At 44.0% G+C, this 27371-nt stretch overlaps 3 protein-coding genes across 13 annotated transcripts in view; 2 read left to right on the top strand and 1 right to left on the bottom strand.

The window, feature by feature from the left end:
* The window catches only part of PXK (PX domain containing serine/threonine kinase like), a 32471-nt gene extending 18920 nt beyond the window's left edge, over positions 1-13551 (top strand). The window contains exons 11-19 of one of the 7 annotated variants that reach the window (XM_053989523.1): positions 759-876; positions 1317-1395; positions 3470-3518; positions 4276-4353; positions 4767-4853; positions 5491-5560; positions 6452-6511; positions 10074-10155; positions 13085-13163. In XM_053989523.1, the coding sequence (XP_053845498.1) occupies positions 759-876; positions 1317-1395; positions 3470-3518; positions 4276-4353; positions 4767-4853; positions 5491-5560; positions 6452-6511; positions 10074-10129 (597 nt within the window). In that variant the 3' untranslated portion in view covers positions 10130-10155; positions 13085-13163. Of the gene's footprint in view, positions 1-758; positions 877-1316; positions 1396-3469; positions 3519-4275; positions 4354-4766; positions 4854-5490; positions 5561-6448; positions 6512-9770; positions 9806-10073; positions 10157-13084 lie in introns of those variants that run through there. The other 6 variants (XM_053989521.1, XM_053989525.1, XM_053989526.1 and 3 more) reach the window with 6 other exon arrangements.
* The window catches only part of PDHB (pyruvate dehydrogenase E1 subunit beta), a 107001-nt gene extending 88232 nt beyond the window's left edge, over positions 1-18769 (bottom strand). Inside the window, exons 1-9 of one of the 2 annotated variants that reach the window (XR_008439250.1) lie at positions 18599-18769; positions 18335-18442; positions 18201-18263; positions 18082-18117; positions 17683-17968; positions 16853-16963; positions 16135-16226; positions 15727-15868; positions 14725-15428 (exon numbers count right to left, since the gene is read on the bottom strand). Coding sequence is in view for 1 of the 2 variants with exons in the window: in XM_053989541.1 (XP_053845516.1) it covers positions 15283-15428; positions 15727-15868; positions 16135-16226; positions 16853-16963; positions 17683-17968; positions 18082-18117; positions 18201-18263; positions 18335-18442; positions 18599-18736 (1122 nt within the window). In the remaining variant the exon portion in view is untranslated. Of the gene's footprint in view, positions 1-13935; positions 15429-15726; positions 15869-16134; positions 16227-16852; positions 16964-17682; positions 17969-18081; positions 18118-18200; positions 18264-18334; positions 18443-18598 lie in introns of those variants that run through there. The other variant, XM_053989541.1, reaches the window with a different exon arrangement.
* A 293-nt stretch (positions 18770-19062) lies between these two features.
* KCTD6 (potassium channel tetramerization domain containing 6) lies at positions 19063-27120 on the top strand. 4 transcript variants are annotated; one of them, XM_053989053.1, is made up of 5 exons: positions 19063-19179; positions 21698-21913; positions 22436-22501; positions 24395-24503; positions 25718-27120. In XM_053989053.1, exons 4-5 carry the CDS (start codon positions 24477-24479, stop codon positions 26402-26404), a joined length of 714 nt encoding a protein of 237 aa, XP_053845028.1. In that variant the 5' UTR covers positions 19063-19179; positions 21698-21913; positions 22436-22501; positions 24395-24476; the 3' UTR covers positions 26405-27120. The 4 variants fall into 4 exon arrangements, with proteins under 4 accessions (XP_053845028.1, XP_053845029.1, XP_053845027.1 ...); XM_053989056.1 differs by lacking the exon at positions 19063-19179 and adding an exon at positions 21151-21354; XM_053989054.1 differs by lacking the exon at positions 22436-22501.
* Positions 27121-27371: the final 251 nt, after the last annotated feature.

Raw genomic sequence — 27371 nt, 5'->3', positions numbered from 1 at the left:
AAAGCAAAATATTTATCTAACTGCAAAAATATGAAAACAAATTTGCCTTGTTGCAGCAACATCATTCCCTGCCTTTAGGCTCTGATTGTAATAAATTCAGTGCAGCATCATGAGAGAGCTGCTTGCTGACCTTGCTAAACAAGTTCTACTGTGTTGTCAAAGAAATGATCACAAGTTCATGGTTAGTCCAAATCTGTCAGTGCCATCAAAGCTTCTTACTGTAAGAGGAGCCTCTTCTGCTTAAACATGATTCAGAAATCTTGGAAATACGCTGTCTGGGAGCTAAGTATGTATGTACAGCTTGCACAAAGCTAAGGAGGAGCAAAAGAGACTCTCCTAGGTTTGTTTGGTATGCATTTTTTCCCATCTTTTTATCTACTTCCCTGTAAAGTGACAGCTGGTCATTTTATGAATCTCATTCTTTGCTGTTTGACTTAGCTAGGAAAGTGTGCTTGGTTGGGACTTCTGTTGCTGTATAGATGTCTAAACTGCTTTGTCAAGAGTTTACTACTTCACACATTTTTACAGAACATGACTACGCTGCTCTCCCATTTGTACCATCTTGTACAAAAAGACAACAGAGGCTGCTGTAGCTTGTAGCATGAAGATTTCATCTGAGCGACAGTTATGCAGGGAAATGGTTGTGGTTAGGAACTGCCTTGATGGTTCCTCTTTTCTATCTTCACATGCAAGATCACTGGGTTAACCGGCTATGAAGAACTAACAAGGTGTGGTTTTATTTCTTTGTTCCCCCACAGACTTTAGAGGGTGTTGATGTTCATTGCTTTGGACACTTACTGTATGAAATGACCTATGGAAGACCTCCAGACACGATTCCAGTGGAGAGCTTCCCCCCTGCTCCATCAGTGTTTGTTGGTTAGTATGCAGTGCAGAACATCTCAGTCACAGCTGCCTGGGTACACTCTTAGACTTTACCTAAGATGAATTGTTGTGAAATAGCAGCCTGAGATCTTTGCACCCTGTGACCAGAAAGAATTAGTAATTTGTTAGAATAGAAAACATGTTCTTCATCAAATACATGTAGTGTATGAATAAAACTTTTTTAGCTGCGTGATAAAGCAGTGTTTAACAAGTAATGAGATGCCTGGATTCCCTTGCCTCATGTCTAACATTCTTGAAAAGCTTCTATGTGTAATAGTAATGCTATAATAAAAACCACATGCCACAGAGCTTCATCACTGCTGGGTTGATGCAGTACTTAGGGGAGCATCACACAGCAGTGCCAAACGTTCATTCTAAATCATTTGCTGTCCTGCTGTGCAAAAATGTGTTCATTCTTACTCTTTCTTTGGTAGTGTCAGTGTTGGAGTCCATTCTGACTTGTGAAGCTCTGAAGAATGGGATGCCAACTGTCTCACGGCTCTTACAGATGCCGTAAGTCCTGTTTGACTTGTTTTATATTCATAGCAATATTTTTAATTCATTTAGGAGGAAGAAACTTTCTGCTCTTGTTCCTCTTTAGAAAGATTTACTCCTTGTTCTGGGGGATGTGTCCCAAGTGAAGCTTGATAGGCTTTACAGAACCCATCCCTTGTTAATATGTGTGTTTAACGTTCCTTTGCCTCTCGGTGTGTTGGAGCTGTTACATATGCACTTTATTTAGCATGGTTTGAATTAATCCAGCCATTCAAGTAATGCAAGCATGATTGAGATCATGTACAGATTGATTTAAAGGATTTAGAATAAGGAGTCTTTTTGCATGTTCCCTTGACCTACTTCAGAAGATTTTGCTATCAGTTCACTTAGGACTGGCATCTCTTGCTTTGCTCAGCAGTGACATTTAGACCTGCTCTGGGTCTGAAATGTAGTATGGAAGTTCTGTGTGGTTTCTTGCAGGGCTGGCTTATGGATTTTCTGAAGCATAGACAGAATAAATTTCCTTACAGGCTGCCCTTCAAGTATGCAGTGAAGGGATGAGGGCAGGCATGGGGGCACGGCCGGGATGCAGAACGGGAGCACTGTCTGTGTGCCACTGAGTGGGGACCACCCCTGTCTGCAGTGCCACCCTGCCTGCTGTTAGGGCACAGCATTGCAGGGAAATTGCTGTCCCCATGCTGTGACATGTCACCAGCACGCTGAGCATGGAACCACAGTTCTGGTGGGAGGTTCTTTTATTATTTCTTAATGTGAGATGCTGTAGCTGGGGCCTCCTCAATGGCAGATTGTCCATACCTAAATCTGGGTCTGATCTTACAGCACAGATTGCAGTGCATTTAGAGCCTGCTCTGAGGTTCAGATTTCTTGGTTGGGAAGAGTCACTGCAGCCTTCAATTCCTTCTTCTCCTCCCCTCCTCTGCTTTTTAAAGTGTGAGGTAAAGAGAACAATGTAAGCAGGGTAGAAACACTATAGGAAAACTCTGTGAATACAGAAATATACAGGTGTTTAATGTTGAATAAACAATCTATGCCCAGCTGCATTTGATATGTTAGATATTTTCATACCAGTTACAAAAGTGTTCTACACAGATATGCAATGCAATTAATTTAATTTAAAGCAATTAATATAATCTAAATATATATTTATTATAACCAGAAGAACATGTAATCTGAAAGGGTCAGAAAGTCCTGTAAGCAAGGATGAACTTTCATGGATTTTTGACGTATTTTGAAATTCGCTTTATTTCTGAATTTTTCATTCTCATGAATTAACTTGATTCTAGATGTGAATTCATTTTCTCTAGTATAAGCCTGTGATAATTTTCCATAGTGAACAGCAACTCAGAAATACTTGTCTAGCAGCCAGGATTGAGGTCTCTCTAGTATGTTCTCCAGGACAAAGTATCTTGAAATGGGCTAACCAGTTTATTTTCAGACTACCATTGCCCTCTAGTGTCTTTGTTTTGAATGGAAAAGGATTAATCATTTATGGTGTTTCTGCTGATACCATAGAGGGGAGAGCAAAAATATTACAATATTTGATTTAGTTGCCTTTTGTAGAGGACAGGCAAGAATGCAGATATTTTCAAATGTTAAGTTCACTTGATCTTTCACATGTTCCTTCTTAATTCTAAGACAAGGGTTGTACTAAGAGAAGTTTTTTAACAAGAGCAATGATTTTGCTTAGGTGAAATTTAAAACAAAGTCCCTGGATTTTTTTTTAAATAAAGAATCCATATACTTTTAAGGAAAAGGTATTCTTTTTTGGGGGGATCCTTTCTCTACCTTTGATAAGTGTACATGTTCTATCAACTTTCAAAATAGCTCACACAAACCAGTTTTCTCAGCCATAAGTAGTGACTACATTCTGAGGGTTGGGTGCTGCTAATCTTACAGCAGTGTTCAGAAAATAAAAAGCAGTACATAGAAATCTGTGGCCAAGGGTTGAGGACAGAGAAGCAAAAGGAGAAAGAGGGGTTTAAGTGAACAGTACCAATAGTATTCTCATTCCAGTTTTGCCTGTCTCTTGGGAATAATATTTCTCTTTTTCTTTTTCTTTACCAACTTACAGATTATTCAGTGACGTCCTGCTAACAAACTCCGAGAAACCACAGTTTAAGGTAGAGTTCAACATTGATTTGCTGATGTTTGTGGAAGTGCCAGGATGTGGGTAGCTACATATTGATTGACAGAGGGGGTTGAGGAGAGCTGGCTTTATTTGCCTCTATGGCTGTTGCCATCAGTGTTTGCATTCCTTTGCCACACTGTCCCTGAGAACTTTGTGCCACCCCTTGGAGGGGAGCACGATGTGACCCAGGGGTGTTCACGGGCAGCTGCTGAACTGGAGCTCATTTGTGTGACTGATGGTGATGCTCTGTCTGAGCAGAGGCTCTGAGCCCTGCAGGTCCCTTGCAGTGAGAGGAATCACATTGCAAGCACTTGTGGAAGCCAGTTTTGCTACCTGAGACCATCTTGCTGCCAGCTCCAGCACTGGGGCATTTCAGGGGCACCTCTGGTCCCACTGGGGAGCTGCCCCAGGGTGCTTCTCCTGGAGGACTTGTGCCCTGTGTCTTGTGTTGTCAGCTTCATAGGAATTTAGGGATGTGACTGGAGTCTCAAAGTAGTTATCTGTCCTTGCCTTTAGAGTATCCCTTCCAGGGTTTGGTGTTTCTTTGTCCCTGCTGATCTAGATTTGCTAGATTTGGAGTAGAAAAACATGCATCTAGAGTCTTCTTTTCTGCTTCACTAAAGGAATAGTGTCACATCTTGGGGCTTTAGATGAGAAATGTCATCAGATGTATGGTGAGTTTTGATCATGAAGGTGTGCTTTGTTTTATCACATTTTGTGCTATGATTTTGTTCCCCATTCTGTATTAGATTCCTACTAAGCTAAAAGAGGCATTGAAAATCTCCAAGGAATGCATAGAAAAGCGATTAACAGAAGAACAGAAATTGGTAATGTCTACATTTCTTTATTTCCTACAGACATTTCATTTCCTCTTGTCACTTTTACATGCAGAAAGTGAGTTTTTACTCAAAAGTGATTTTGAGTAATAAAGGCTTTCACCAGCAGATTTGCTTTCCCAGAAATGCAATCTGAGGAGTTGTGTAACAGCTGTTAACTGTATGGCGTTTCACTGTTTTAAGAGGTGCAGTTTCACAGGTAGTGGCTCCCAAGTTAGAGGATCATTTTAACTTCAGTACAAGTCTCCATCCTCTACCAGAAACAGTAAGGGAAAAACTAGAAACGAGAAAGGAAATCCAAACATACAGAGTGACTACAGTGTGTTTTCTTGTACCCCAAACATTGTTTTCAAACATTTGAGATCTTACTATGGTCTTTCTCTATTTTTTCCTTAATTTTGCAGATTCACCAGCACAGGAGGCTGACAAGAGCTCAATCTCATCATGGCTCTGAAGAAGAAAAAAAGAAAAGGAAGATCTTGGCACGAAAAGTAAGCTTTAAATAGGTTTTTTTATTTAAAGTAATCTTTAAATAGGTTTCTCCCACAGAAAAAGATGTGTTTCTTTTTGCAATGTTTACCATGCACAGGTTTAGCCATACGTACTCTACTCCTTCCTGTGTTTTTCTGCATTACTTCCTGGTTGTTTTCACTTCTTTAGCTAAGGAATAGATTTACTAAAAAATTGAAGTTTACAGTGGTAGCTGGCTTGCAGATTGGTGCAACCTGTTTGAGGTTGCTGTATGAGACCAGTCTTGGTTAACAGCTCATACCCAGATGGGCTGCTCTGCTCTGTCCCACTCCCTGGGGAGGTGTTGGAGCCTGCAGCACTGTCTGCTTTCCTTGTCTTTTCTGGGGAGGGATGTGTGTGTCAGTTTCCTTCCTTTCCCTTGTGGTCAGAGGGCACTGGAGTTCCCTGGGGCCTGGCCAGAGTTATTTGAGCACAAAACAGCCTCGCTGCTCTTGTAACCACGTCAGCGTGTGCTGGGTGTGGGGAAGGGGATGCTGAGTATTGAAAAACATTGTGTGATACAGTGGATGGCTGTTACAAATCTGTGTGTCAGTCCAATTCTTGCCATAGAAGTAATTATTCATTCCTATCTTCCATTTCCTCTGCTCCTTTTTAAAGAAGTCAAAGCGCTCTGCCAATGAAAGTGGGGAAGAACACTCAGCCAAATACAGCAACTCAAATAACTCAGGTAACTACAGAGAGAGGAATTTGCTTCTACACAGCTGTGTCAGTTTTTTTTGTTATTACTGTCATCTTCTCTCTGAAAAGATTTGGGATTACCAGCACTTTATGTATTTGACTACCAGAGTCTGGTACCACTGTTTTGGGTATTTAATAATAAGTAAAATTGAGGGCTTAAAAATATTGTCAATGTTATATTTTCAGCTGCCTAATTTAAAGTAATGTCTCCTCTCTTCTGTGCCCCATTCCTCAAAAAAATTATTAGTCTCTTAATTCTGTTTGATATTTGAGTTGAATAACAACAACATCCATTACTTGGGCCATTAAATAATGCAGTCTTCAGGGAGAGTTTCTGGTGGTCTGTATTACATAGTAAGGTGTTAAGATGAATGAGAAAATTATGTGTTAAATTGCTGCTTCAGAGCCAAATTTTAAAACAACAGAGCCTTTGACAAATTTTCATTTAGTTAAAAGGTGTGGTTGGTACTATGGAATGAACAGATTACCAGAGTTATTTGCTTGGCTAAAATGTGTCCAAAAGCAGCTTGTTGTGGAGTACAGCAACTGACTGAAAATCATCACTTAGGAAAGATGGGGTGCCCCCCATGCATTGGCACAATTCTTAAGGTGAACAAAATTTGTATGCTGTACTCCAACAGCCTAAGCAACAGAAATGTTTCCCACTGAGAAATATTGAGTGCATTTCCTATGTCTTTGGGGCTTCTCTCATACTCTCTACTGTAAAGCCACTGTTGCTATGAATAGTATATTTCCTAAGATGTGGAAACAGGATTGGATTTTCAGTCAATAAAGTTGTCCTGCTTCCAGCAGTCTGTCTTGTCTGTGTTGAACTGCCATGTCACAGCTGTAGTTACTTGACTGTTGTTTTATTCAGCAGGCTCTGGGGCGAGTTCCCCTTTAACATCTCCATCATCCCCTACTCCGCCCTCCACAGCAGGTATGTTCAAGAATCATTACAGTTTTTATCTTCTGTATGTTGTTTTTTTATCCCCCTCTGCCCCTCAGTGGTGGTGTTATTCCCAAGGATGATCAAGAGATGATGGTTTGCAAGGATGGAACACCGAGATGTCAGTTACCTTGTGGCAGCCTGAGTGTGGGCATGTGCTCTCTTTTGAGGTCACAGAGAACCTATTTTGTAACTATAACCTTTCTGAGATACACATGATATGATTTACCCAGGGGGTACATGCTTGCTTCGAAGTCTGTATTACTCCAGGCCTACTCACATTGCAACTTTCCAGGCATTTTTTGGGCCTTATGTTGCAGTATGCATTTGTTCTGGTGTTAGTGGTCTGTTGACTCTGAAATACTGCTTGTTCATCCCTTGTTTCTTTGTTCTTTTTATTCCTGTACTTCTGTGATTTATTTTCAGGAATTTTAGGTGTGACAAATTTGGTGGCTTAAGCTTCATAAATCTCCCCAGTTCCGCTGCACTCCATTGATAACCCAGTAGAGTCTGTAGAAACAAATCTAGAAATAAGACTGATTTGGGTTAAGAATAGTGTCTTTATTATTTTTGGCCACTTCTGTTTTTCAGTTTACTGGGTGGCTGTGCAGAGAGTTTTGCTAATGTTTAAGACAGGGGTGGGAAGTGGTGAAGAATCTGCTTGAGTGGGCAATAGAAATGCTCTGAAAGTTTAATTACAAATCTGAATATTGAGCAGTAGTGGATATGCTTCAGTCTGAAAGAGGAGCACTGGCCAATGTTAATAACAAAAGATGTTAACAGAATACATCTCTAGAGGGGAAGCAGCCCATGGCACTGCCATTTTCTATGGTGACTCTTGCCATAGGATTTCTAGTCCCAGGAACTTTCTCCACATCACAAGTCATTAACCAAAGCAATGCAATCAAATTTATCTTTGCTGTGGATAGTCTTTCAAAGGACACTGCAGTCTGTGTGATGTAATTCAAATCAGTCATGCTGAAATTCAAATTAGTAATTTCTCCTTCAAGTTGAGGGCATGAGAAGTGTGTATTGTAGGAACTAACTTCTCCCAGTTAGCCTAAACAAGCTAATGACTGCTACTGTGTAGCACAGTGACAGTGCTATTCTCTGGATGCACTGACTGTGGTCTGGAGAATTTGTTGCCAGTTCTGCCAGGGCTTCCATAAGGATGTAGCTGAAATGTGGCTCCAAAATGGACAGATGTTTAGAAAGCATTTTTTCCCCTATAAAACTACTGTTTAGTTATGTTCTGACTTGGACTTGGAACTTGGTTGAAAGCTTTTTCAAGTTTTAAGCATGAGATGCAGGTTTATGTGCAGATGTGGATCAAAATAGCTCGGGTTGGTGCTCAAAGCTTGTCTCAGTTCAATCCATATTGTCACAGTGTGTTTGTTGGTCATCTTGTGGCAGTGTGCTCCTGATGATTTGTGGGGATCAGCCCTGTCTGACACGGTGCTTGTACCCATCCTCACACTGGGAGGTGCCTTAGTGAGCCGATGGCTTGGATGCTGTTTATGAGGTGTAAAGCCAAGTGTCACATTTTCAGATGCTTTTGTGAGTAGAATTCGTAGAAGAAATTTCAGATATTAATTCTGAGAGAAAACTAGATTTTTTTTCACCAGCAGTGTTGTAGTTTTAGCTGTTCTAAGCAAGTCTGCTCTTACTGCCTTGAGGAAAGACACACTGGTCCCATGGTAGGACCTTGTTTGTGACAAGTGATGCATCTGTAGCTTGCATTTCTCTCTTCTGATTTCCTTGTACTTACTAAGGATATTTACCTCTGTACCAAAATTGCTCATGGGTGTCAGTGTGGTGAGATGGTTCTAAAAAAGGCATTGAGGCTTTCAGTCTGTCTGTCTGGTTTGGTATGGCTGTGCTAGAACTGGGGCCTCTCAAAGCATCCTGCTGATACAATACCACAACAAAACTAAGGCAGATGGGGAAAAGTGCCCTCAAGAGAAGCTTTTGCTCTCATCCTGGCCTGTAACTAGTCATACATAGTGTGGGTTTGTAAAGAGAGAGATACACTGAGCAAAGGGGAACGGGCTCCAGGCTGACATGCCCTGGGGAAGGAACCTCATGCAGGGGGTTTCTCACGTGTTGAGAGGTTCTTTGTCTCTGAACAAAGGCCCTGTGAGGCTTGGCTTGCAGCAGAGTGCTTGGGAGAGTCGATGGAAAACAGACTGAGGAATAAAACTATGGTTGGCTTCCGCTGTCTTATGGCAGCTGCAGCTGTAGGACTGAGAGCGTGGCCAGCTCTGAGGGGAAAGGTGCCTCTGGAGATGTAGGCTCTCGTGGGCTGTTCTCATTGGTGAGAACGTTTTGGGCTGGTGGTGTTGCAGGTACTTGGCTAAATAACATATTTGAAATACATTGTTAGATCATGCAAGTGACTCTAATGTAACATCCTGTGTTTCTGACATTTTCCCAGCGTGGTTCTTTTTTTCCCCCTACAATTCTTTGCTTCTGCTGTGAAAATCTGTTCATTTTCTTTGTGGCTGTGAGCAGTGGCTAGGATCAGAAGGGGTGCAGAACAGTGTGGTATGGGTTATTTAAAATTTCACTGAATATTTTCTTAATCAAATAAGCCCGTAAGATACAGCAAGATCTTTCAACAGAGAAAAATTTGGAGAGTGTCACTTTTGCTTCTCTGGACTTCCCTGCAGGAATAGTGAAAGAATTGTACTTAACAATCTTTTTCTGTGCCAGTTGTTCTGAATCCTTCAGTATGGCATATGTTTCATTGGCAGCCATATGGTGCATGTTTCCTGCCCCTCACCTTCCTGTAAAACAGTTGGAATGCTTTAGGAAGTGCTTTTCCTGAGTGTCTCTGACCACAAGTGTGAATACACGTGTCAATACAGCAGGAAGTGTTTCTTGAACTGAATGGATTTCGTCTTCTGTGGCTAATCTTCCTGCAGATTTCTTTCTAAATCTCTCTAAATGCACTTTAATCCTGTAGAGCTTGAATTATGGCATGTGCAACTGAAAGCATGTATGTTGTATTTGTTGGTCAAGTATAATAATGCTTAGAGCATGGAAAATTGTGGTTAATTTTTCAGAATTGAATGAAGTATTGTAAATGTAATATGAAATAGTCAATCTGCTGTCCTCATATTTGTCAGTGAGTAAGAATGTATTGACTTCTGTACTAACTTTTCAGCTAACAGTATCTGTTTTTCTTACTTTGACACGAGAACTGGATGATTAACTTGTGTCCTCTCTCTTTCTCTGCTGTCTTCAATAGAGCATGCATCATTTTGAACGTGAATTTTCAGAAAAGTAAGCTAAAGCTGATTTATCTCTTTAAAGATGCTCTGTTTCTGAATGGGAAAGTTGGATGCAAATCTTGAAGTTGCTTAGTATTGGGAGGGAATAGAAGGAAAAAATCTGAATGTTCTTACAGATTCTTTTATTGAAATACAGCATCTTTAAAAACTATCACTAAAAATATTTTCTTTGTTCACATTCCATTCTCAGCCAAGTTTTAATGCTGTTTGCACAATTGCTGTCACTTTAAATTCATAATTAAGTTTTTGTTTCAATTCAGGCATCAAGTTTACAGCATCTGATTTACTTCCTATTCCTTTTAACACACTCTTTTAACAAAAATGTCCCTGTAAAAACCCTTGGTAAGTTCTTGTTTGAGTGTTTTATTCTTAAAACTGCATGAATGAATAAAATGTGTGTTTGCAGGCAACGTCTTTCAACATATGTATTGGAAGGGCCTAGTGATAGCTAAGCACTTGTTTCAAATGTTTTTTTCTAGTAAAATACAGGAAAATATTTCACTGTAGGCCAGAACAATTTCATCTGTAGATGTAAATGTATATGAATGCATGTGTGTGAACTAAGATTTCTTTTGCACCACTCGTGTCAAGAAGGGAAGGACAGCTTGGTGTTGATGACCTAACTGAAGTGACTGGATTTGAAGATTTTTGAATCATGGTCTTAATTAACAGGTTCAGTATGTAATGTTCATAGCTAGTGAGATGCCATTCTGAACCCTGCATGTATTTATGTCTCACAGCAGAGCTCAAGTGTAAGGGTGTAATTCTCTGTTACCAGTTTCCCAAGAGTTTAACTACATGATGTTGTCACCAGCTCAATTTCAATAATAGTGAATCCTGAGGAATTTAATAATTTTCCAGGAAGAAAGGTGATCTCTGCCCCTACTTCCCTGTCTTTTCTACTCTTGTAAAATAATCAGACCAAAATTTGAAGATAACACGTGGAATCTTGGCTACTAATACTTAGTGATCCAAGCATTTTGTGTCTTTTTTGCCCTGTGTGTGTCAAACATGTGCCTTCTTTCACCACATTACCACTGTATTTGCATTCCCTGGCTACTGCTTTCATGGTCATTCCCTATTGCATCTTGTACAACTACTTGCATAGTCTCTTTCAGCCTCACCTTGCAGTTCCAGACAAAAATCTTGTCTTTGTTTCTGCAGTTCTTGCATCTCTTTGATGCCATTTCTTTTGTGCTCTTGGTGCTTTCACAGCAGTTTACATGATCTATCTGGAGGTAGGCTGGTGCACCAGTCCTGCAGGGCCCTGCCCTGAGCACGTCAACCACTAATGGGTACTGGGACTGTTCTTGGTCTTGTTCTTCCTTTGGCCAAGTTTTTCTTTCCCGACCTCCATCCATGAGAGAAGCAGGACTCTAATGCTGGGAATGTTTTGTCAGTATTTCTAACAGTAAATTGATGTACATCTTTGGCAAGTGTAAAAAGCAGATTTGTGTAAGTCAGAAGGCCCCAGTATGCAATTTATTTCAGTTTGTGCTGCCATGGTGTAAAGTTTTGGTTACTTCAGAAAGCAGTTGATCTACATGCAACAGGCAGGTTACATTGTTTCAGTTGATCTCTGGTATTTCTATTAGGACTTGAGTATGTCCTCTGGAAGGGAAGAGAGCGCAGATGAGCTCATTGTTTTCACAAAAGGCTTTCATGCCAATGAGAATTTCTCCTGAAGAGCTGGAAGTGCTACAGTCATGGCACATATAAATGTACACTGGCAAAACTGAATGCTTATCGTGAATACTCTGCATTTTGAGCTTGCTCTCGTATGGGAAAAGTCTTTCTTCAAAGACTGGTATGGAAAGAAAATGAGAGAGTTTTGAATTATGTCTTTCATCTAGTATAACTGCTTGTTTTAATAACAGCAGTTCTGTTTTTACTGTTACTTGTTAGTCTAAAAACAATTGTTGATGAGGAATTGAGAGACAAATGGAGCACAGAGAACTTTTGTCTGCTTTTTTTCTGTAGTTGAGCTTTATCCTTCATCAAATCCCTTTTGAGTCTGAGTGGCACAATGTTACATAATTACTTGAATTTGCTCACTTCTACCAAGCAGTTCTACTTCAGGAACAACAGTCTCTTGGTTGCCTTAATGTTGTTTTACCTTGCCCAGTATCACAGTTCTTGCTACTTACCAGTATATTCCTCTTTGTAGGTCAGAGCTACTGGAAGCAAGTGTTAATAGGTGTCATTTGACTCTTCAGTCTTCCTATGGCATAACCCATGATCTAGATGACAGAGTTCAGATTTGCTGCTGAGTAGTACCAGGATATTAATAATGATGCCCTTACTCCTTCCAAAATATGACACAAGATAGGCCCATTATTATTTGACTTGCGTAGCAGTGATGGTGCAGCGTGCAGCAGCAGAGCTGCACAAGATCAGGGTGCTTGGGAGAGTGCCTGGGGTAAATGAGGGAAGCCACTTGCCTGGATCTGAACTGCCAGGAAACAGCTCCATGCAGGCCCTCATTGCTGGACCAGCTTCATGTTCCACTGTGAGCTCTGGCTTCTCAGGGAGTCAGGATGTGGAGGCTGGGGTTGCGTGTGAAGCAGAAAGTGGCTGGTGCAGAGAGCGAGGGACAGAGTACAAAGGTGGCTGCTGCAAACAGGAGAGGCAGGCTGGAGTGTGTGTGACAGTGCTGTGATTCATTTAGTCTGTCAAAACAACCATGTGTTACAACATATTTGGAGAAAGTCAAACAGAACTTTGGAAGTGTAAAACACTTCCAGAAAACTCTATCTGCAGTTAGTACTGTAAAACAGAAGTATAATCTGGCCAAGCGAAATGGTCATCACAGATACTACAGTGATGTGGCTCTTCATTCATAGGAATGTCAAGTGAGTTATGTAAGTAAGAACAGGTAGTAAAATTTGCTTCCAGTCTTCATTACTGTTCATATCCCAAAGAAGAAACTGCCTCACTGGGGACAAATAGGAGAAGCTGAATCTGGGAAGTCCCATTCAGCAATCTCTATTTTCCTTGGTGGAAGATCACATATGAGTCATGTTTTGCATCTGAGTCCTGAGGCCCTTCAGGCTTCATTTCAGAGGCATCTCAGATGACATGACTCACCTGCAGATAGAGGGATTTGATCACTTTGGCATTTTCCATCTGTTCTGTTCTTCACACTCCACTGGCATTCAGGGGATGACGGGAGTAGTGCAGGACTGACCAAGTCCAGCCAAGCAGCCGCAGGCCTCTGGGGCAGGACATCCCTGGCATAATCAAACTCCATCTTCTCTCCCCAACTTCTCAGGAGCATCGTCCATCCCCCCAGCACCGCCCCCGCCGCCCCCGCCCCCAGCAGCTCCTCCCCCGAGCACAGAGGTGCCCGCGGTGCGGCCCGACGTCAGCGCAAGCCGGGGAGCCTTGCTCAGCTCCATTCAAAACTTTCAGAAAGGAACTCTGAAGAAAACACAGACGTGCGACTACAGTGCTCCCAGGATCAGCTGAGGCCACTGGTGACTCCAGGATTCAATTCCCTCTCCCCCTCCTGTGCTGACCCTCCTGACCAGCAACTGACCCACCAGCACACAGCAGCTGCAGCTCCCTTCTTCTCCCTGGTTTCAGCTTTCCTGAGTAGCAGCACTGCCCTGCCCGAGTTGCTTTGCCATGCTGGGATAAGTACTCCGGTCTCCACTTGGCTGCAAGAACTGTGTTCCCTAGCTACAGTTTCAGGGGTACAGCAACTCCTATATAGCTGCATAAAAAAATCTGAAAATAGGAATGACCATGATGATGGTAAATTAATGCACTTTTCCTAGCTCCATTCCACCCCATTTTTCAAATTACAGGGATGTAGTTTTAGTCTGCTCAGTTTTTCAACTCTTTTCATGCACTTGTAACTTATCTTAATTCTTGCTGCATGGAGTCAACAATTTGTTTTACATAATCCAACCTTGAAAATATACTGCACAGGTGAGGGAACTGGAGAATTAAATCTTATTCCCACCATGTTTGCTGGTGGAGTTAAAATGCTGTCTCATGAAGCTTGTTTAAATGGACATCCTACCTGCTGTTCTAGGGCAAAGTGTTTTTAAATGAGGAAGCAGTTTTAGGGCACTGGGATGTTACTGTTGATTTAATTAAAGGAAAAGTTACTTCGAGTTAATTCTATCATTTAAACTTTATTGAAAGATCCTTTTTGATTTAAAACCTTAAACAAATTGCACTTTAAAGGATTATAGATAATCCATTTTTTTAAATTCAAGTACATCAGTGTTTGTTACTATGCAGAGAATGCCTGTACAAAGTTTCATGTAACCTGTGATATTCAGTCATTTTTATTAAAATGTTAATGGAATTCCTTCAGCAGCATGTGGTGGGTATGTCCCGGTGGGATTCAACCTCCAAGCCAGACCTCCCAAGAACTGAACAGCACCTCTGCTAAAGGAAATACCCTGGGAAGTATTCCTGGCTCTTCAGAAACAGGACCCAAGCTCTTCTGTCTGCTTACAGAAGATCCTCTCCCCGCATTTACCTGAGGGGCAGAGCAGACCCTGCTGCACAGGCTCCTCAAGGCAGCTTTCCCTCTGTACCAGAAGCTGCTGAGGGAAGCCTGGCAGAGCTCCCTGGGATGCAGTGATCTCCAAAAGGCTGCTCTGAATGTGTCCCAGCTCTTCATACACAGTCCACACACCTGCTGCTTAGCTCAGTGCAGCTGAATAAACTAACTCATGTTGCACTGCAAGAACTATAGCAAGAGTGTGCTGTTGTCAGCCCAGGTGGGGAGTGAAAAAAAAAAAAGAAACCACAAAAAACTTGAATATTAAAAACAAAGCATCTGGGCAGTTTTTTTTTTACATCACTGTTATGTGGCAGCTAGTAAAGAAAAATTAGGTATTGTTTCCCATCACATAGTGGAAAGGTTCAGGATCTTTATTTCAGCTCTTGTACAGAACCCTTTCTGCATGTACAGAGTGCTCCTCAAACAGCCACCATCATCTCTTAACCCAGCCCCTGGGCTGCCACAGCCTCTGCTCAGAGCTGCAGTGAACTGCTGCCCTGATGGGCTGGGCTTCAGTGATCAGCCTGATTCCTCTTTAATGAGCCTGGCAGCCACAGGCTCCTGCAGCTGTACAGCATTCAAGGCCTGCTCTTGCTCTCTGCAGCTCTGCACTCAATCACTGCTGCAGCAGGTTCAACACAGCACCCCTGGTACTTACAAGCCAAGCAAAACCAGAGGATTTTTCCCTCACTCTGAATTTAGAACGGGGTTTCTCCACAAACAGTAGCACTAACCCAGCTGTACTGTTGAAAAAGCAAGCATTACCACATTGTTGCATATAGGAAGTGTGGCTTGGGAGGTTACCCTATATAAATATTTTGGGAGGTCACTATACTTTCCCCACTGTACAAAAGATCATGGAGCTTACACAACAGAAATTATGCATACAACGTGCCCAACACCAAGAATGCCTTGTAGAGCAGGATTTTAAAACATCTATTTACAGCTTATATATTCAAAGTTTTTTTCACTGCAAATACTATATCCTTCACTTGAGGTATGCTGTTATCCTCTAAGATTTTTGCGTAAGGCATGGGGACATCAGCACCGGTGACACGCACAGCTGGAGCATCCAAGTAGTTAAAGGCAGGTCCTGAAACAGAAGACAGTGTCAGGTTGCCAAGTACTATGGTTTTATCTTGATTCAACTTCTAAATGTTACTCTATTTAAACAATTTTATTCCTGTAGCTATAATATTCCAGAAAGCAGCATTCTGGCTTGTTTGTGTTCATGCACTCTGGGCTTTGGTCATCCACCCTATGAAAATCTCTGGAGTAAGACAGCTCCAGCTCGTCTGATGTAACCTGTAACTCCGCCTTTGCCTGGCTTCATCAAGACTAATCAGGATTTAGAATAGGGAATGAGATCAATGTGCTGTGAAGCTGAGTACCTTCCATGATCCTGGCACAGATTTCAGCTCCTACTCCAAACTGGGGCCAACCTCCTTCTACGGTTACCAGATGGTTTGTCTTGACCACGCTGGCTTCCACCGTTTCGACGTCCATCGGCCGAATGGTTCGCAGGTTTATAACCTGGGGAAAAGGGAGAGGGTGAGCCCAGCTGTGATCTGAGCCTGTCAGTCACCACTGCTTGGGAACAGGGCCCTTCAGCACTTTCAGCTGTTCTGACTCCAAAGACAAGACTTAATAAAATTCCTAACTCAGAAACGTGAAAGGCACATGCTGTTAAGGCACTTGCAAGTATTAAGACCCTTGTAGTTTTGCAGAACTTCAACAAGAAGAGGCTACTTTTTTCCCCCACTTAAGGGATATAGAAAAGTAACTCAAACCCCACTCACCTCACACTCTACACCTTCTTTGGAAAGTACAGCAGCTGCTTCCAAACAATGGCCAACAGGTCTTGAGTGTGCCACTAATGTAACATGAGTTCCTAGAACAGAAACAAGTGGTAGGAAAAAACTCTTGAGATTTAAAGCTTTTTCTCTAGACTTCAGGCTCCTTTCAAGGTAGCATTAGGATTCACTTGCAAATTTAAGGTTCTTAGGTTTATTTGAAATACTGAGCCCAGACATAGTATGAAGAGAGGAAGGACCATGTTAAGACACAAATTTTGCCCTTGAATTCAGGGAACTGAAGATGTATTTAATATAGTTTTCAGATTATCCTATTCAACTGTTCATATAGTTCAGAGGTAAATTATGAACAAGTGGGCTGAAACACTGCAGTGATCTCTTTTTGCATTTTTGACCAAAATCACATACTTAGGTGAGGAAAAAACTGTTTCAGCCATCACTACCCAACCTATACTACAGAACAAATCCTTTATGGAATCTTTTAGAAGAGTATAGTTTAAGCTGAGATATGGACAATCAGGTAATATTTCCTTGTAAGGGCAACAGAACACAAAACCGCACTACTGGATAAAAGAACATTTGAACACTTAACACTTGAAATACCTTCCTGTGCCCCGTGACAGCAGTACCCTGAATAGACAAGAGATAAGAAAAGTCTCCAAGCACGTCTATTAATAAGGAAACAAATGCATTCTCAGCTTACCTTGCCTTTCTATTTTAGCTTTTCCAATGGGAATAACAAACTCCTTTGACTGTGCCTGTTCAGACATTTCAAAGGGAACACCATAGAGTAATTCACTTTCCAGCATCACAACTAGAAGGAAACATAACTGGATTAGCATCTACACCTGCAGGCACAGGCCTGCACTGACCATTAACAGTCCTGCAGCTCAAGACAGTAAACCCACCCAGGCAACAAGGGAGAGAGGACTATGTTTACAGAAGGAATTTTAAAAAAAGTAAATCTAAGTCTTTACTTCAATAATGAATTATTTTAAAAAACTTCTACAACTACTCTGAAATTAGGTGAGCTATTTTACTTTTGGTACATGACAATACAATCACTAGTTTTAGAAAAGTCTCATACTTTTAATTACTGTTTGTGAAAAAATAAAGCCAAAGGCTGCCCTGCTCTTGAATAAGGACATTCTAAATTTATAATTTGAATTTCATGATCTGTAAAATTGAGTTACATAGGCACTATATATGCAGGAATATAATAATTTTCCTAACTCATCTTCACCCTTTTTAACCCCCTTATAGTAGATTTATAAATGCTTCTAGGTTTCCTGGTTGATACCAAACTAGCACTACAACTGTGCACCTGGCAGCAGCACAAAATCAGTCTACTGTTAGCATGGCAGGGGACTGCTAGGGAAAGCATGAATCCCTCTGTGTCTTTTTACATACCCTACAACTGCAGTAAATCAACCTTGAGTGCTTTAGGGTTTAGCCAATCTTAGTTTTTGTGGGGAAAAACAGGCGTTCCTTATGATCGAGTGCCAGGTATTGCTATGACCTGCTGGTGCTCACCTGGATTATCATCCCGGATCGATGCTTTCAGCAGCCCTTTGGCATCTTCTGAGCTCCAGGGGCTGACGACTTTGAGGCCGGGGCAGTGGCCGTACCAGGCTGCGAAGCACTGCGAGTGCTGGGCGGCCACGCCGGCCGAGGCGCCGTTGGGACCGCGGAAGACGATGGGAACAGAGATGGATCCTGCAGACATGTAACAGGTCTTGGCAGCAGAGTTGATCACCTGATCGATTGCTTGCATGGAGAAGTTGAATGTCATGAATTCACACACTGGTCTCAACCCTGCCTATTAAATGTATTGAAATATGTTTTTTTACATAAAAACATGAAATATGGTTTTTTTTACATAAAAAGGTTTAATTTTTAAAACCAGAAGTAGAGAAATGCAGCTGTACAAACCATAGCAGCACCGACGGCAATTCCTGCAAAGCCCATCTGAAAGAGAGGAAAACCAAGGGATAAGGAGCAGAGAGCAGCTGATGGAGGGATTACCAGGGTAGGAGAGAGGGCAGCCTTACCTCGGATATCGGGGTGTCGATCACCCTTTTGTCCCCGTACTTCTTCCAGAGACCCCTGGAGATCTGCAGGGTAGGAGAAAGGAGTCAGGGCCCGCCTGAAGCCCTTTCCCGGGCCGCCAACGTCTCCCAGGTACCTTGTAGGCGCCATCGTACTGTGCCACCTCCTCGCCCAGCAGGAAGACGCGCTCGTCCCGCTCCAGCTCCTCATCCAGCGCCTGGTTCAGCGCGTCCCGCACCGTCACCTGCGAGACAGCGGCAGGCGGGCTGAGCGGGGACACGCTCCCCACACGCCGGGAGTCACCTCAGCCCAGGGGCGAAGTCCCCTCACCGCCCGCCCCGGGGCCAGACCCTGCCCTGAGGGGCGCGAGCCCCTCTCCGGAGGCAGCCCTCCCCGCTACCTGTATGGCGGCGGGCGCGGAGAGGCGGAGGCCCCTGCGCGGCTGGAGCCGCAGGAGCGGGGCCCCGGCGTTGCGGCCGTGCGGGGCGAGGCGGGCGCCCAGCGCCAGGTGCCGCAGGGTCGCCGCAGCCGCCGCCATCTTGCCCGTGTCCTCTCGCCCTGCGGCCGCCCGGCCCCGCCTCCCCGGCTCTCGCGAGAGCGTCCGCGGCGCGCGGGCGGTGGCGAGAAGCGCGCGGCGCTCTTGCGCCACTTCCGGCACCGGGGCCGCGCGGAGACCCCCGCGGGGCCGCGCGTGGCGCGCGCCCGAACGCCCCGCCCGCGGCCCCGGCCGGGCCCGCGCAGCCCCGCGGGGACGCGCCCGGGGGACGGGCCAGAGCCGCCGGGCGGCCCTGTGGGCGGCGGGAACGCACGGCCCGGCCGCGCCCGTCCGCCCCGCCCCGGCACCGGCCGCCGGGGCGGGGCTCGCCAGGACACTCCCCCGCGCCGTCCCCGCCCGCGCCGGCGGCTCCGCTCCGGGTTCAGGCACACTCCCCGCCGCTGCCGCCGCCGCCGGGCTCCGCCTCAGCGCCGAGAGCTGCGCCCGTGAGTGCCGGGCCGGGCGGGGGGCGCGGGGCCGAGCCCCGGGGCTGCCCCGGCGCGGGGGAGGGGGGCGGTGCGGGGCGGGGGCCGCGGCCGCGGAGGGGAGCGCGTCACGGCGGGACGGGCGGGGAGCGGGGCAGGTGCCGGGCCGGGCTCCCGGGGCCGGGCACAGGGAGCGGAGGCCCCGAGCTCGGGAGGGGACGGGACAGGTGTTCCGGGGATCCTGTTCCCGGTCGGGCGCGGGGAGGGCGCGGTGGGGATGCCCGGGCGGGAGCCGCGGTGCCCGGCGGGGATCCCTGGCAGGGAGGGGCTGGGACCCGTGGGCTTTGCTCCGGCCGGGGAGGGGAGCGGGTCCTGCTTCCCCACGGCGGGAGGAGGCAGAGCCGGGACTCTGTTTTGGGGTGGGGGTCAGGCCGTGGACTCTTGGGTCACTTGCGGGGAGAGAGGCAGAACGGGTTAATTCCCAGCATCTTTGCTGAATCACTGTGATCCGGGGGAGAGTTCTGTTACCACGATCTCGTTGGCTCTTCTGGGATGGAAACGGGCACTGCCCCGCTCCTGCTGAAGCCCTGGGCCCCACTCTTGGCTTTCAGGGGGGATTTCTGTCCCATGTTGCTGTCACTCCTTGGTCCGTATGTGTGCTAAGCCCCTTCTGTGTGCAGGGAGTCTCAGTTCTGACACCTGCCCTCCACCAGAACTGTTCAGAGATATGTTTCCTCATTGGAAAAACACTGGTTAATATCACAGAAGCAAAGTATTTGGATAAACCCCAATTATTATCACAGGTCCTGGAAGGCTGAGTGCCCTGGGTTGCCTCAGCAGGACCAGGCTGGGTATTAGAGTCCTCCTTTGGGTCTCTTTTAGGAGGCCAAAGTTGTACTGGGATGTGGGCTCTTCCAACAAGAAGCAATTGAAATAAAGATTTGGAATCGGGACTTAAAACAGAATGTCAGAGCTCCTTGGGCAAGGGATGGAAACTTCAGGAGCTTGGAATTTACAGTGAAGCAATTAAACATAAAGGAGTGAAAATGTTGAGTGGCTAGCGTGAGTGTTTTTCCGTCCTGCCTGAGGTAAAGACTGAGTATTTGTAAAAAACAGCTCAAGAAAAGCAAGAGCTAAGTTAACTTATAATAAACTGCATTAGTCATGATAAACTTGACATGTGCTGAAGGCTGTAGGTGCTTTCTTTAGTGAAGCTGATCTCCTGAATTGCCAGAAGATTTGGTATCTGGTTGTTTTGAGAATGCTCCTCCTCCTCACTCCCCTGGTTAGAGTAGCACAGAGCTGGAACTCAGAGGTTGCTCTGCAGACCATCAGCTCACTGTAGTTTGGTGGAGAACAGTCAGCACTGGTGCTGCTCAGTGTTTGTCAGTTCAGGTGAGTCACCAAGAATTTACAGTAAGAACTTGCCTTTCAAATATTCTGACTGGCTGGGAAAGAGAGAGGTTGTCCCTGTACAGCATAACTGTGCTGGTGGATGGAGTTTCTTCTCATCTTGTGAGATCTAATTGTGAGAGGCAGGGAGCTCACAAAGGGGGTGAGTAGCTGAAATGCCAAGTGTATGTCAGAGTCTTACTTTGCTCTTTTTCATTTTTAAGTTGCCACTGCTAGAATTCCTTCCATCTCTCTATTGGCATAGGAATGCAAGGTAACTCTTGAGGTTAAACAGCCTGTGCTGTAATATTGATACCAAACTGCCCATGAAAGACTATTGCCACAAGTAAATCCCTTAATTCTTTTGTTTGAAAAACTAGATGAAGAACATCCAGAGCAAATCAGGTGGTCTGTGCCCCTTGACTTACAACAGCTTGGTGTATTTCTGCTCCTCCTTTGAGTAACGCCATGTTGCACCATTGCAGGGGTCTCTCCAGGAGTGGTGGTAGCCTGTAGTCCCAGCACTGTCAATGCCTGGCAGGGCTGCTGGCATCCCCTGGCCTGGCCCGAGTGTGTGTGTGTCTGGTGTATGTGTCTGTGTGTGTTTTCACAGATGCAGACGTTCATCTGACTCTTAAATGCTTTCTTTGAATTTCAGCTTGCAAACTGGTTTGCAGCTCTGTTCTGGGAGAAGCCCTGCTGGAGTTAGTGGCGCTACCTGTTGCAGCAGTGTTGCTGATAAACAGCCTTGTAATCCTCTGAGTCATAACATATGAAATAAGAGTGAGCGTTTTATAAATGCAGGTATCCAGTTTGGTGTGTCGAGTATAAAGTGATGACCTGAGTACTTTTCTTGCTTCTCACTGTGCCGTTCCAGTTCTGGCTGTGCTGGGCTGTGGCAGGAGCCCCAGTGACCGTGTCATGCTGTGTGTCCTCTCCCTGCACGCAGAGCAGTGTCACGACAGCAGGACTGTGGTTTGACACTGTCTGTGCACTTCTGCTCCCGCCAGAGAGGGACATCCCGTTTGGCTGAATTGTGTCAGCAATTTCTCTGACTGAATTTCACTTTAAATATTTTTTGTGATTATCAAACGTAGGCTGCCTTGGGATATGACTGTGTGTCATCTGTAATTTGCTGTCTGGACAGGAGTAGCTGTGTTGGCAAGCTTGTCCCTGCGTGCAGTCCATTGGTGTGTGACACAAGGACAGAGCTGGCTTGAGGCTGCCTGTGCTGGAGGATGGATGGAGTGTCTGCCCACCCCCACTGATGATCACTGTGTCCCATTCAGGAGGATTTAAAGCATCATTGAAAGGGCACATGTTATGAAGGGTGTCCATCCTCAGCCTTGCTCTAATGTGGTTGGTGAGTCCTCAGCTCAGGTTGTACCCAAACTAAGCTACTTTCACCTCTGAAGTTGCCTAGAAATTCAAAGCTCCCAGGCTGATAAAGGAAGTAGTGAAGAGTTGGGATCACACTCAGGTATTTTAGGATGGCTTCCTGGTATCATCCTTTTGTGTGGCACATCTTGCTCCAGCACTGGTTTGCCAGGGAGGTCTGTGTGTGCCTTGTAGTTCTGGGTCCTTACACAAAGGTCACAGAGATTTCTCCATGCCCCTTCTATGTTGAGGGCTAGGTTTGTTTCAGATGATTGCTCTTGTAAATTTTTTACTCGGGTGTTACACAGCAGTGCTGTGATCAAAGATTAAATCATGCCTTTGCACTGGCTTGCAGTGGCTCTTTCTTTCCCTGATGAAGTCTTGATTCGTCTGTACCAGACTTACATGCTGACCAAAATAACATCGTATTCACTAGTTAAAATAGCACTGATGGACATCTCTGCCTTTGAAATATTCTGGATGTGTAATTTGAGTTAATTTTATTAAGACTGCAGATCTCTTCTGTCATGATTACTGGTGAGGTTTCTGGCTGGCTGCATCATTTCACTTTCAAGTGAGTATCAGAAACCTGTACAGTCTCATATGGTTTTAATGCATCTGCATATTATCCTTGTCTTGTACTTGACCAGAATAACACCTTCAAGTGCTAGAATTTAAAAGATCTGGTCTATTGCTAAAAGTTTACAAACTGTACTTGAGTGACAATTCCAAAAAAACCAAAACCAAACCAACGGAAAAAAACCCTCCAAACAAACAAACAAACAAACAAAAAAAAAAACCCACAAAAAAACCCAAACCCAAAAACCCCCCCAAAAACAAAACAAAATGAAACAAAAAAACCAAACAGCAAAATTCTGAAAGAATTGACTACTTCATTTGTGAGCAGTTAAAAAAATAATTACAGAGGCTGGCAAAAGAGCTGGTGTTCCAGGTTTATCTGCTGTTGGGGGATGTGCTTTAATGTACTCTCTTGAGGCATACTCTGTCTCTAATTTGTAAAAATAGGATCCTGGTATGACTTGTTCTGTACCTTAGTATTCCTTAGTCTTCTGTTGTCTGACCTCACTATTTTCATATACTGATTTTGTTTTTTTTTTTTTTTTTTACTCTTTAATCCACCTGAGATGCAGCTGGGGCTGTGCTTGTACTGCTGGGTCTCAAAGACGTGACCTGCTGGACACTGTTTTGCCCAGGCTGTGGATTTGGGCAGGGCAGCAGGGCACAGAGAGGTGGGATGTGCTGCCTTGTTCTGTGGTGAATGAAACCAACCTCATTTCCTAGGAATGAGAAGGGCAAGTTATCTTTTTTGTTTGGGAATTAACTGTGAACATTGAGTAATTTTGGAATGTGGGGCTCTGGCTTGGCTAAATCTTGGTGTGCCTTTAGCTGGGTGGCTGTATATTGGAGTTTGTTAGTAAAGAGGATGGGACCAGAAGTCTTGGGAACTGTGTGGTCTTTTAAGATATAAAAATAAACAAAGCTGAGAAGCTCTACCCTACTTAAAACAGGCTGACCTAAATTTTCAGCAATTCTAGCAGAGAGGCAGGCTCTGGGTAGGGATAAAGGCTTACTGACAACTGGCTTCCCTGTCCTTCCATCGCTTGACAAGGTTGACAGGCCACCTTTGGCAAATCAACACTGGAGTCTGAGGTCATTCACTTCCCCCTTCTTGAGCTGCACAGCCTGGCTGTGGATTTGCCTTGTGCTCCTGTGGATAGTCCCCTTGTTATGCAAGTCAACAGTTCAGCATCTTCTGGGAAGTCACAGCATGAATCTCTTCTCAAATTGCTTTTGTTGGAGTGTGTTGACAGCATGTTAGATGTCCTCTGGCTTGTCCCTACAGAGATTGCTTTTGAGAGTAGGTGTCTGGGAAGTCCTTTCATACTCTTTGTCTGTGGATTAATGTTCTTGCTATCAGTTGCAGTTCTCCACTACTGAATTATTAATTCTGCAGTGAGGGTTTTTTCTTCTTAGTGTTCATTGACTTTCATGCTTGATTTATTTTTCTGAGCAGTTTAAAACTGGAGCATGGGAATGTTGACTAATATTAACGGATCACGTGTGTGATCTCAGAGGTGGCTAAATAAACTTTCTTAATTGGGAAAATGGCATCTGTCTTCCAAAGTACTCACAGTTTCCCAGGTGAAAGGTTGCTTGTGAACATGTATTGCCCTCAAAGGCACATTGCTTGTTTTTCAAGAAAACTGGGATGTTCAGGCAACCAGTGGAGTGGTTACATCTGCTCCAGAGACAGTCCTGTAGGTAATGTGATGGGAGAAGGAGGGAAAAGAGGGTTTTCAGATTCTCCTGCTAATGTGACTTTGTAACTGAATGTTTTCCTGGCAGAGATGCTGCCTTTGATTGGAAACCATTCCCCTTGGTGTACTTCTAGGTACTGATGGTCTGCCATGTTTTGTTCTGTGTTTGTGTGTGCTTTTTCCTGCAGGGAGATAAGAGGAGAGGAATTGTGTATCCTTTCAGCAGCCTTCTGTTAAACTTGGAATACCACAGCTCAAGCACGTGAACAGATGGATAATGGAGACTGGGGATATATGGTGAGTGCAAGTGTGCACTGTGCACTACAACTGGGCTTCCAAGGTCTTGCAGCAAGAATCCTTCCAGATCTGCCTTCTGTAGATCCAGAGCTTCAGTTGTGAGAGAAGGAAAACTATGCCTGTTAAAACAGCTTTACAACAGCTTACACACCTTCCCTGGAGTGCTGCACTTCCTGTGCAATTTGTGGAGTGCCCAGGTTCACATTTGTTAGGGACAATCAGCCAGGACTGAACTGATTCCTTGAGCTCCCTGTTACTGTTTTCTAACAAAAAAGCTGAAAATAGTTTATGTTTTTTGCTTATTATTTTAAGGACTTTTGTCGTTTTATTTATCGAGAAAAGTATTTTTTCTTGTAAACCTTGTCTCAAACTAGACAAGCACATCTTATTTTTCTCCCCTTCTCATTCTGCTGCCATGCATATGTCTCTTTTCTCTGGCTGGCTGCAGTCCTGGTTGTTAGAGTTGGTGGACAGATGGGATTTATGTTCCTTTCTCTCTTACTTCCTCATGTGCTATCTGGAATCTGATGCAGACTGGTTTGTGCTCTGCTCCCCACTTCTATGCAGCATGCTAATTTGTTAATAAATATTTCTTTTTAGAGTTAAAAGCTGAAAGTTCTTTTTCTCCCTTGCCTGTTTTAATGAAGCCTCTGAGCCAAAGCGTGGATTATTTTGATTGTGAGCTCTTGGTCCTATGTTTAAACCTGCATTGTCTTACTCTTCTGAGGGATAAAAAGAGGCTTAACATTTGTTTGGCCTTTTTCTTTTTTTTTTTTGTTTTTTTTTGTTTTTGTTTTGATTTTGTTCTAGAATGAGAGACAGATTGTGAAAGTAAGAAACATTACTGGGCCTCATTCTGATTAACTTGTTCTTCAGGAAATTTCTCTGTTCTCATTTCCCCATCTGTAGAATAGGAAAAAACTTGCTGCCCGAATGCTAAACTTGATCCTGCGACAGTAGCTTAGTTGTTAAGATTTCTAAAGCATTCTGGAAATGTGCATTCTGCATGCTAAGTATCATCCTGTCTAGTTGCCAGTGGTGCCTTGTTGCTAGGTGGCTTGGATTTGTTCAGGTTTGAACAGCCCTTAGAGGCGTTGGAACAGGAGAATTGTGATTTCCCCCCAGTTTTCCAGCAGTGTTTGCCGCGTGTGTCAGCAAGGTGATCGAATCTTCTTGTTGGGGCTTGATAAACTCTGCAATTTCTCTCTTTCTAGATGACTGATCCAGTCACGCTAAATGTGGGTGGACACATGTATACGACCTCCCTCACAACTCTAACGAGATATCCTGACTCAATGCTCGGGGCCATGTTCAGGGGAGACTTCCCCACTGCCAGGGACTCTCAGGGCAATTACTTTATTGACAGAGATGGACCACTTTTCCGTTATGTTCTTAACTTTTTAAGGACCTCAGAGCTCACTTTGCCACTGGACTTCAAGGAGTTTGACCTGCTCCGGAAGGAAGCAGACTTCTATCAGATTGAACCCTTAATTCAGTGTCTTAATGACCCCAAGCCGCTGTATCCTGTGGATACCTTTGAGGAGGTGGTGGAGCTGTCCAGCACCCGGAAGCTTTCCAAGTACTCCAACCCGGTGGCTGTGATCATCACGCAGCTCACCATCACGACGAAAGTCCATGCACTACTGGAAGGCATTTCAAACCACTTCACCAAGTGGAATAAGCACATGATGGACACCAGGGACTGCCAGGTGTCCTTCACCTTTGGGCCATGTGATTACCACCAGGAAGTGTCGCTCCGAGTCCATCTCATGGAGTACATCACAAAGCAAGGCTTCACGATCAGGAACACCAGAGTCCATCACATGAGCGAGCGTGCCAATGAAAACACAGTGGAACACAACTGGACTTTCTGTAGACTGGCACGGAAAACAGATGACTGATTCTGACTCTGCAGGAGCCACTTCAGTGATTAGCAACTTAATTGGACAGTGAACCCAAAAGAGTCTGGATTTTGACTAAAGCAACAATATGGGCTTTTTTTATACGACTATTTATTGTTTATCAGTGAGGACTGGAGGAGTTTCATTCTCTAGCAGCTCTGTTCTTTTGTCCAGTTCAGAAAAAAAACCGTGCATGTGCCTGTTCAGTCAAGACACCTTTTTGTTTGAAAGAGGGAGTCCGAAGAATCAGTACAATAGGGTATTTTGTGTCATTAACACAATTCTCTGAACTCAACTCAAAGTGCTAAAATTACCTCTTGTTTAAATGGTTTCTAATCCATCTAATGCTATGACACTGGGAGCAAGAAACAAAAAAGATTTTAAAATGCAGTTGGGGAGAAGCTGCTATTGTGTAGACTAATTTAGTTTCTAAATCAATAAACAGTATTTTAATGTTCTAGGAAAACAAATCCCACCCTTTAAAAGTACTTGGTAAGTACAGTTTCTTACAGTTATGACAACTGTTTCTTTCTATGCATATAAATCAAGCAACCAAATATTATCTGTAGCCATGGAAATATGATTACAAATATTTATAATGGATTCTAAATGCAAAATGTCCCTGTGGTAGAATTCATATTTTTAATGCCTGGTGCAATATTATTCCCAAGTGTAATGCCTGCCAGAAGAAGCTAATAAAAATGTGAAATACAGAATATTGTTTTGTATTTTCTCTTTGTCTTTTAGAATTCTCATACTTAAAAAAAACCAAACCCAACGAAACAAAAAACCTCCCACCCAAATCCTGGTTTTTGTGCTGCGGAGTAGTTTGGGTATTCTGGTAGGGCCCTGGTTTCTTCCATTAATGATGTCATTTGTTCCTTTTAATGTTAATCAGTTGATTCAAATGTCATTATAGACAAAGCTTGTGTTCTGAGAACTTCTTTAGATTGATAGAAAGATAGCA

Source organism: Vidua macroura, chromosome 13, assembly GCF_024509145.1.
Source record: "Vidua macroura isolate BioBank_ID:100142 chromosome 13, ASM2450914v1, whole genome shotgun sequence".
Classification (NCBI taxonomy): domain Eukaryota; kingdom Metazoa; phylum Chordata; class Aves; order Passeriformes; family Viduidae; genus Vidua; species Vidua macroura.
The sequence above is the reverse complement of the archived record's forward strand: the minus strand, read 5'-3'. Positions and strand labels throughout refer to the sequence as shown.

What these genes read in the sequence shown, in the direction of transcription:
- KCTD6 (XM_053989052.1), top strand. Translation starts at nt 24,477, where the DNA reads ATGGATAATGGAGACTGGGGATATATG. An exon ending in ATGGAGACTGGGGATATATG is followed by an intron (nt 24,504 to 25,717) that starts GTGAGTGCAAGT and finishes CTCTCTTTCTAG; the next exon opens with ATGACTGATCCAGTCACGCT.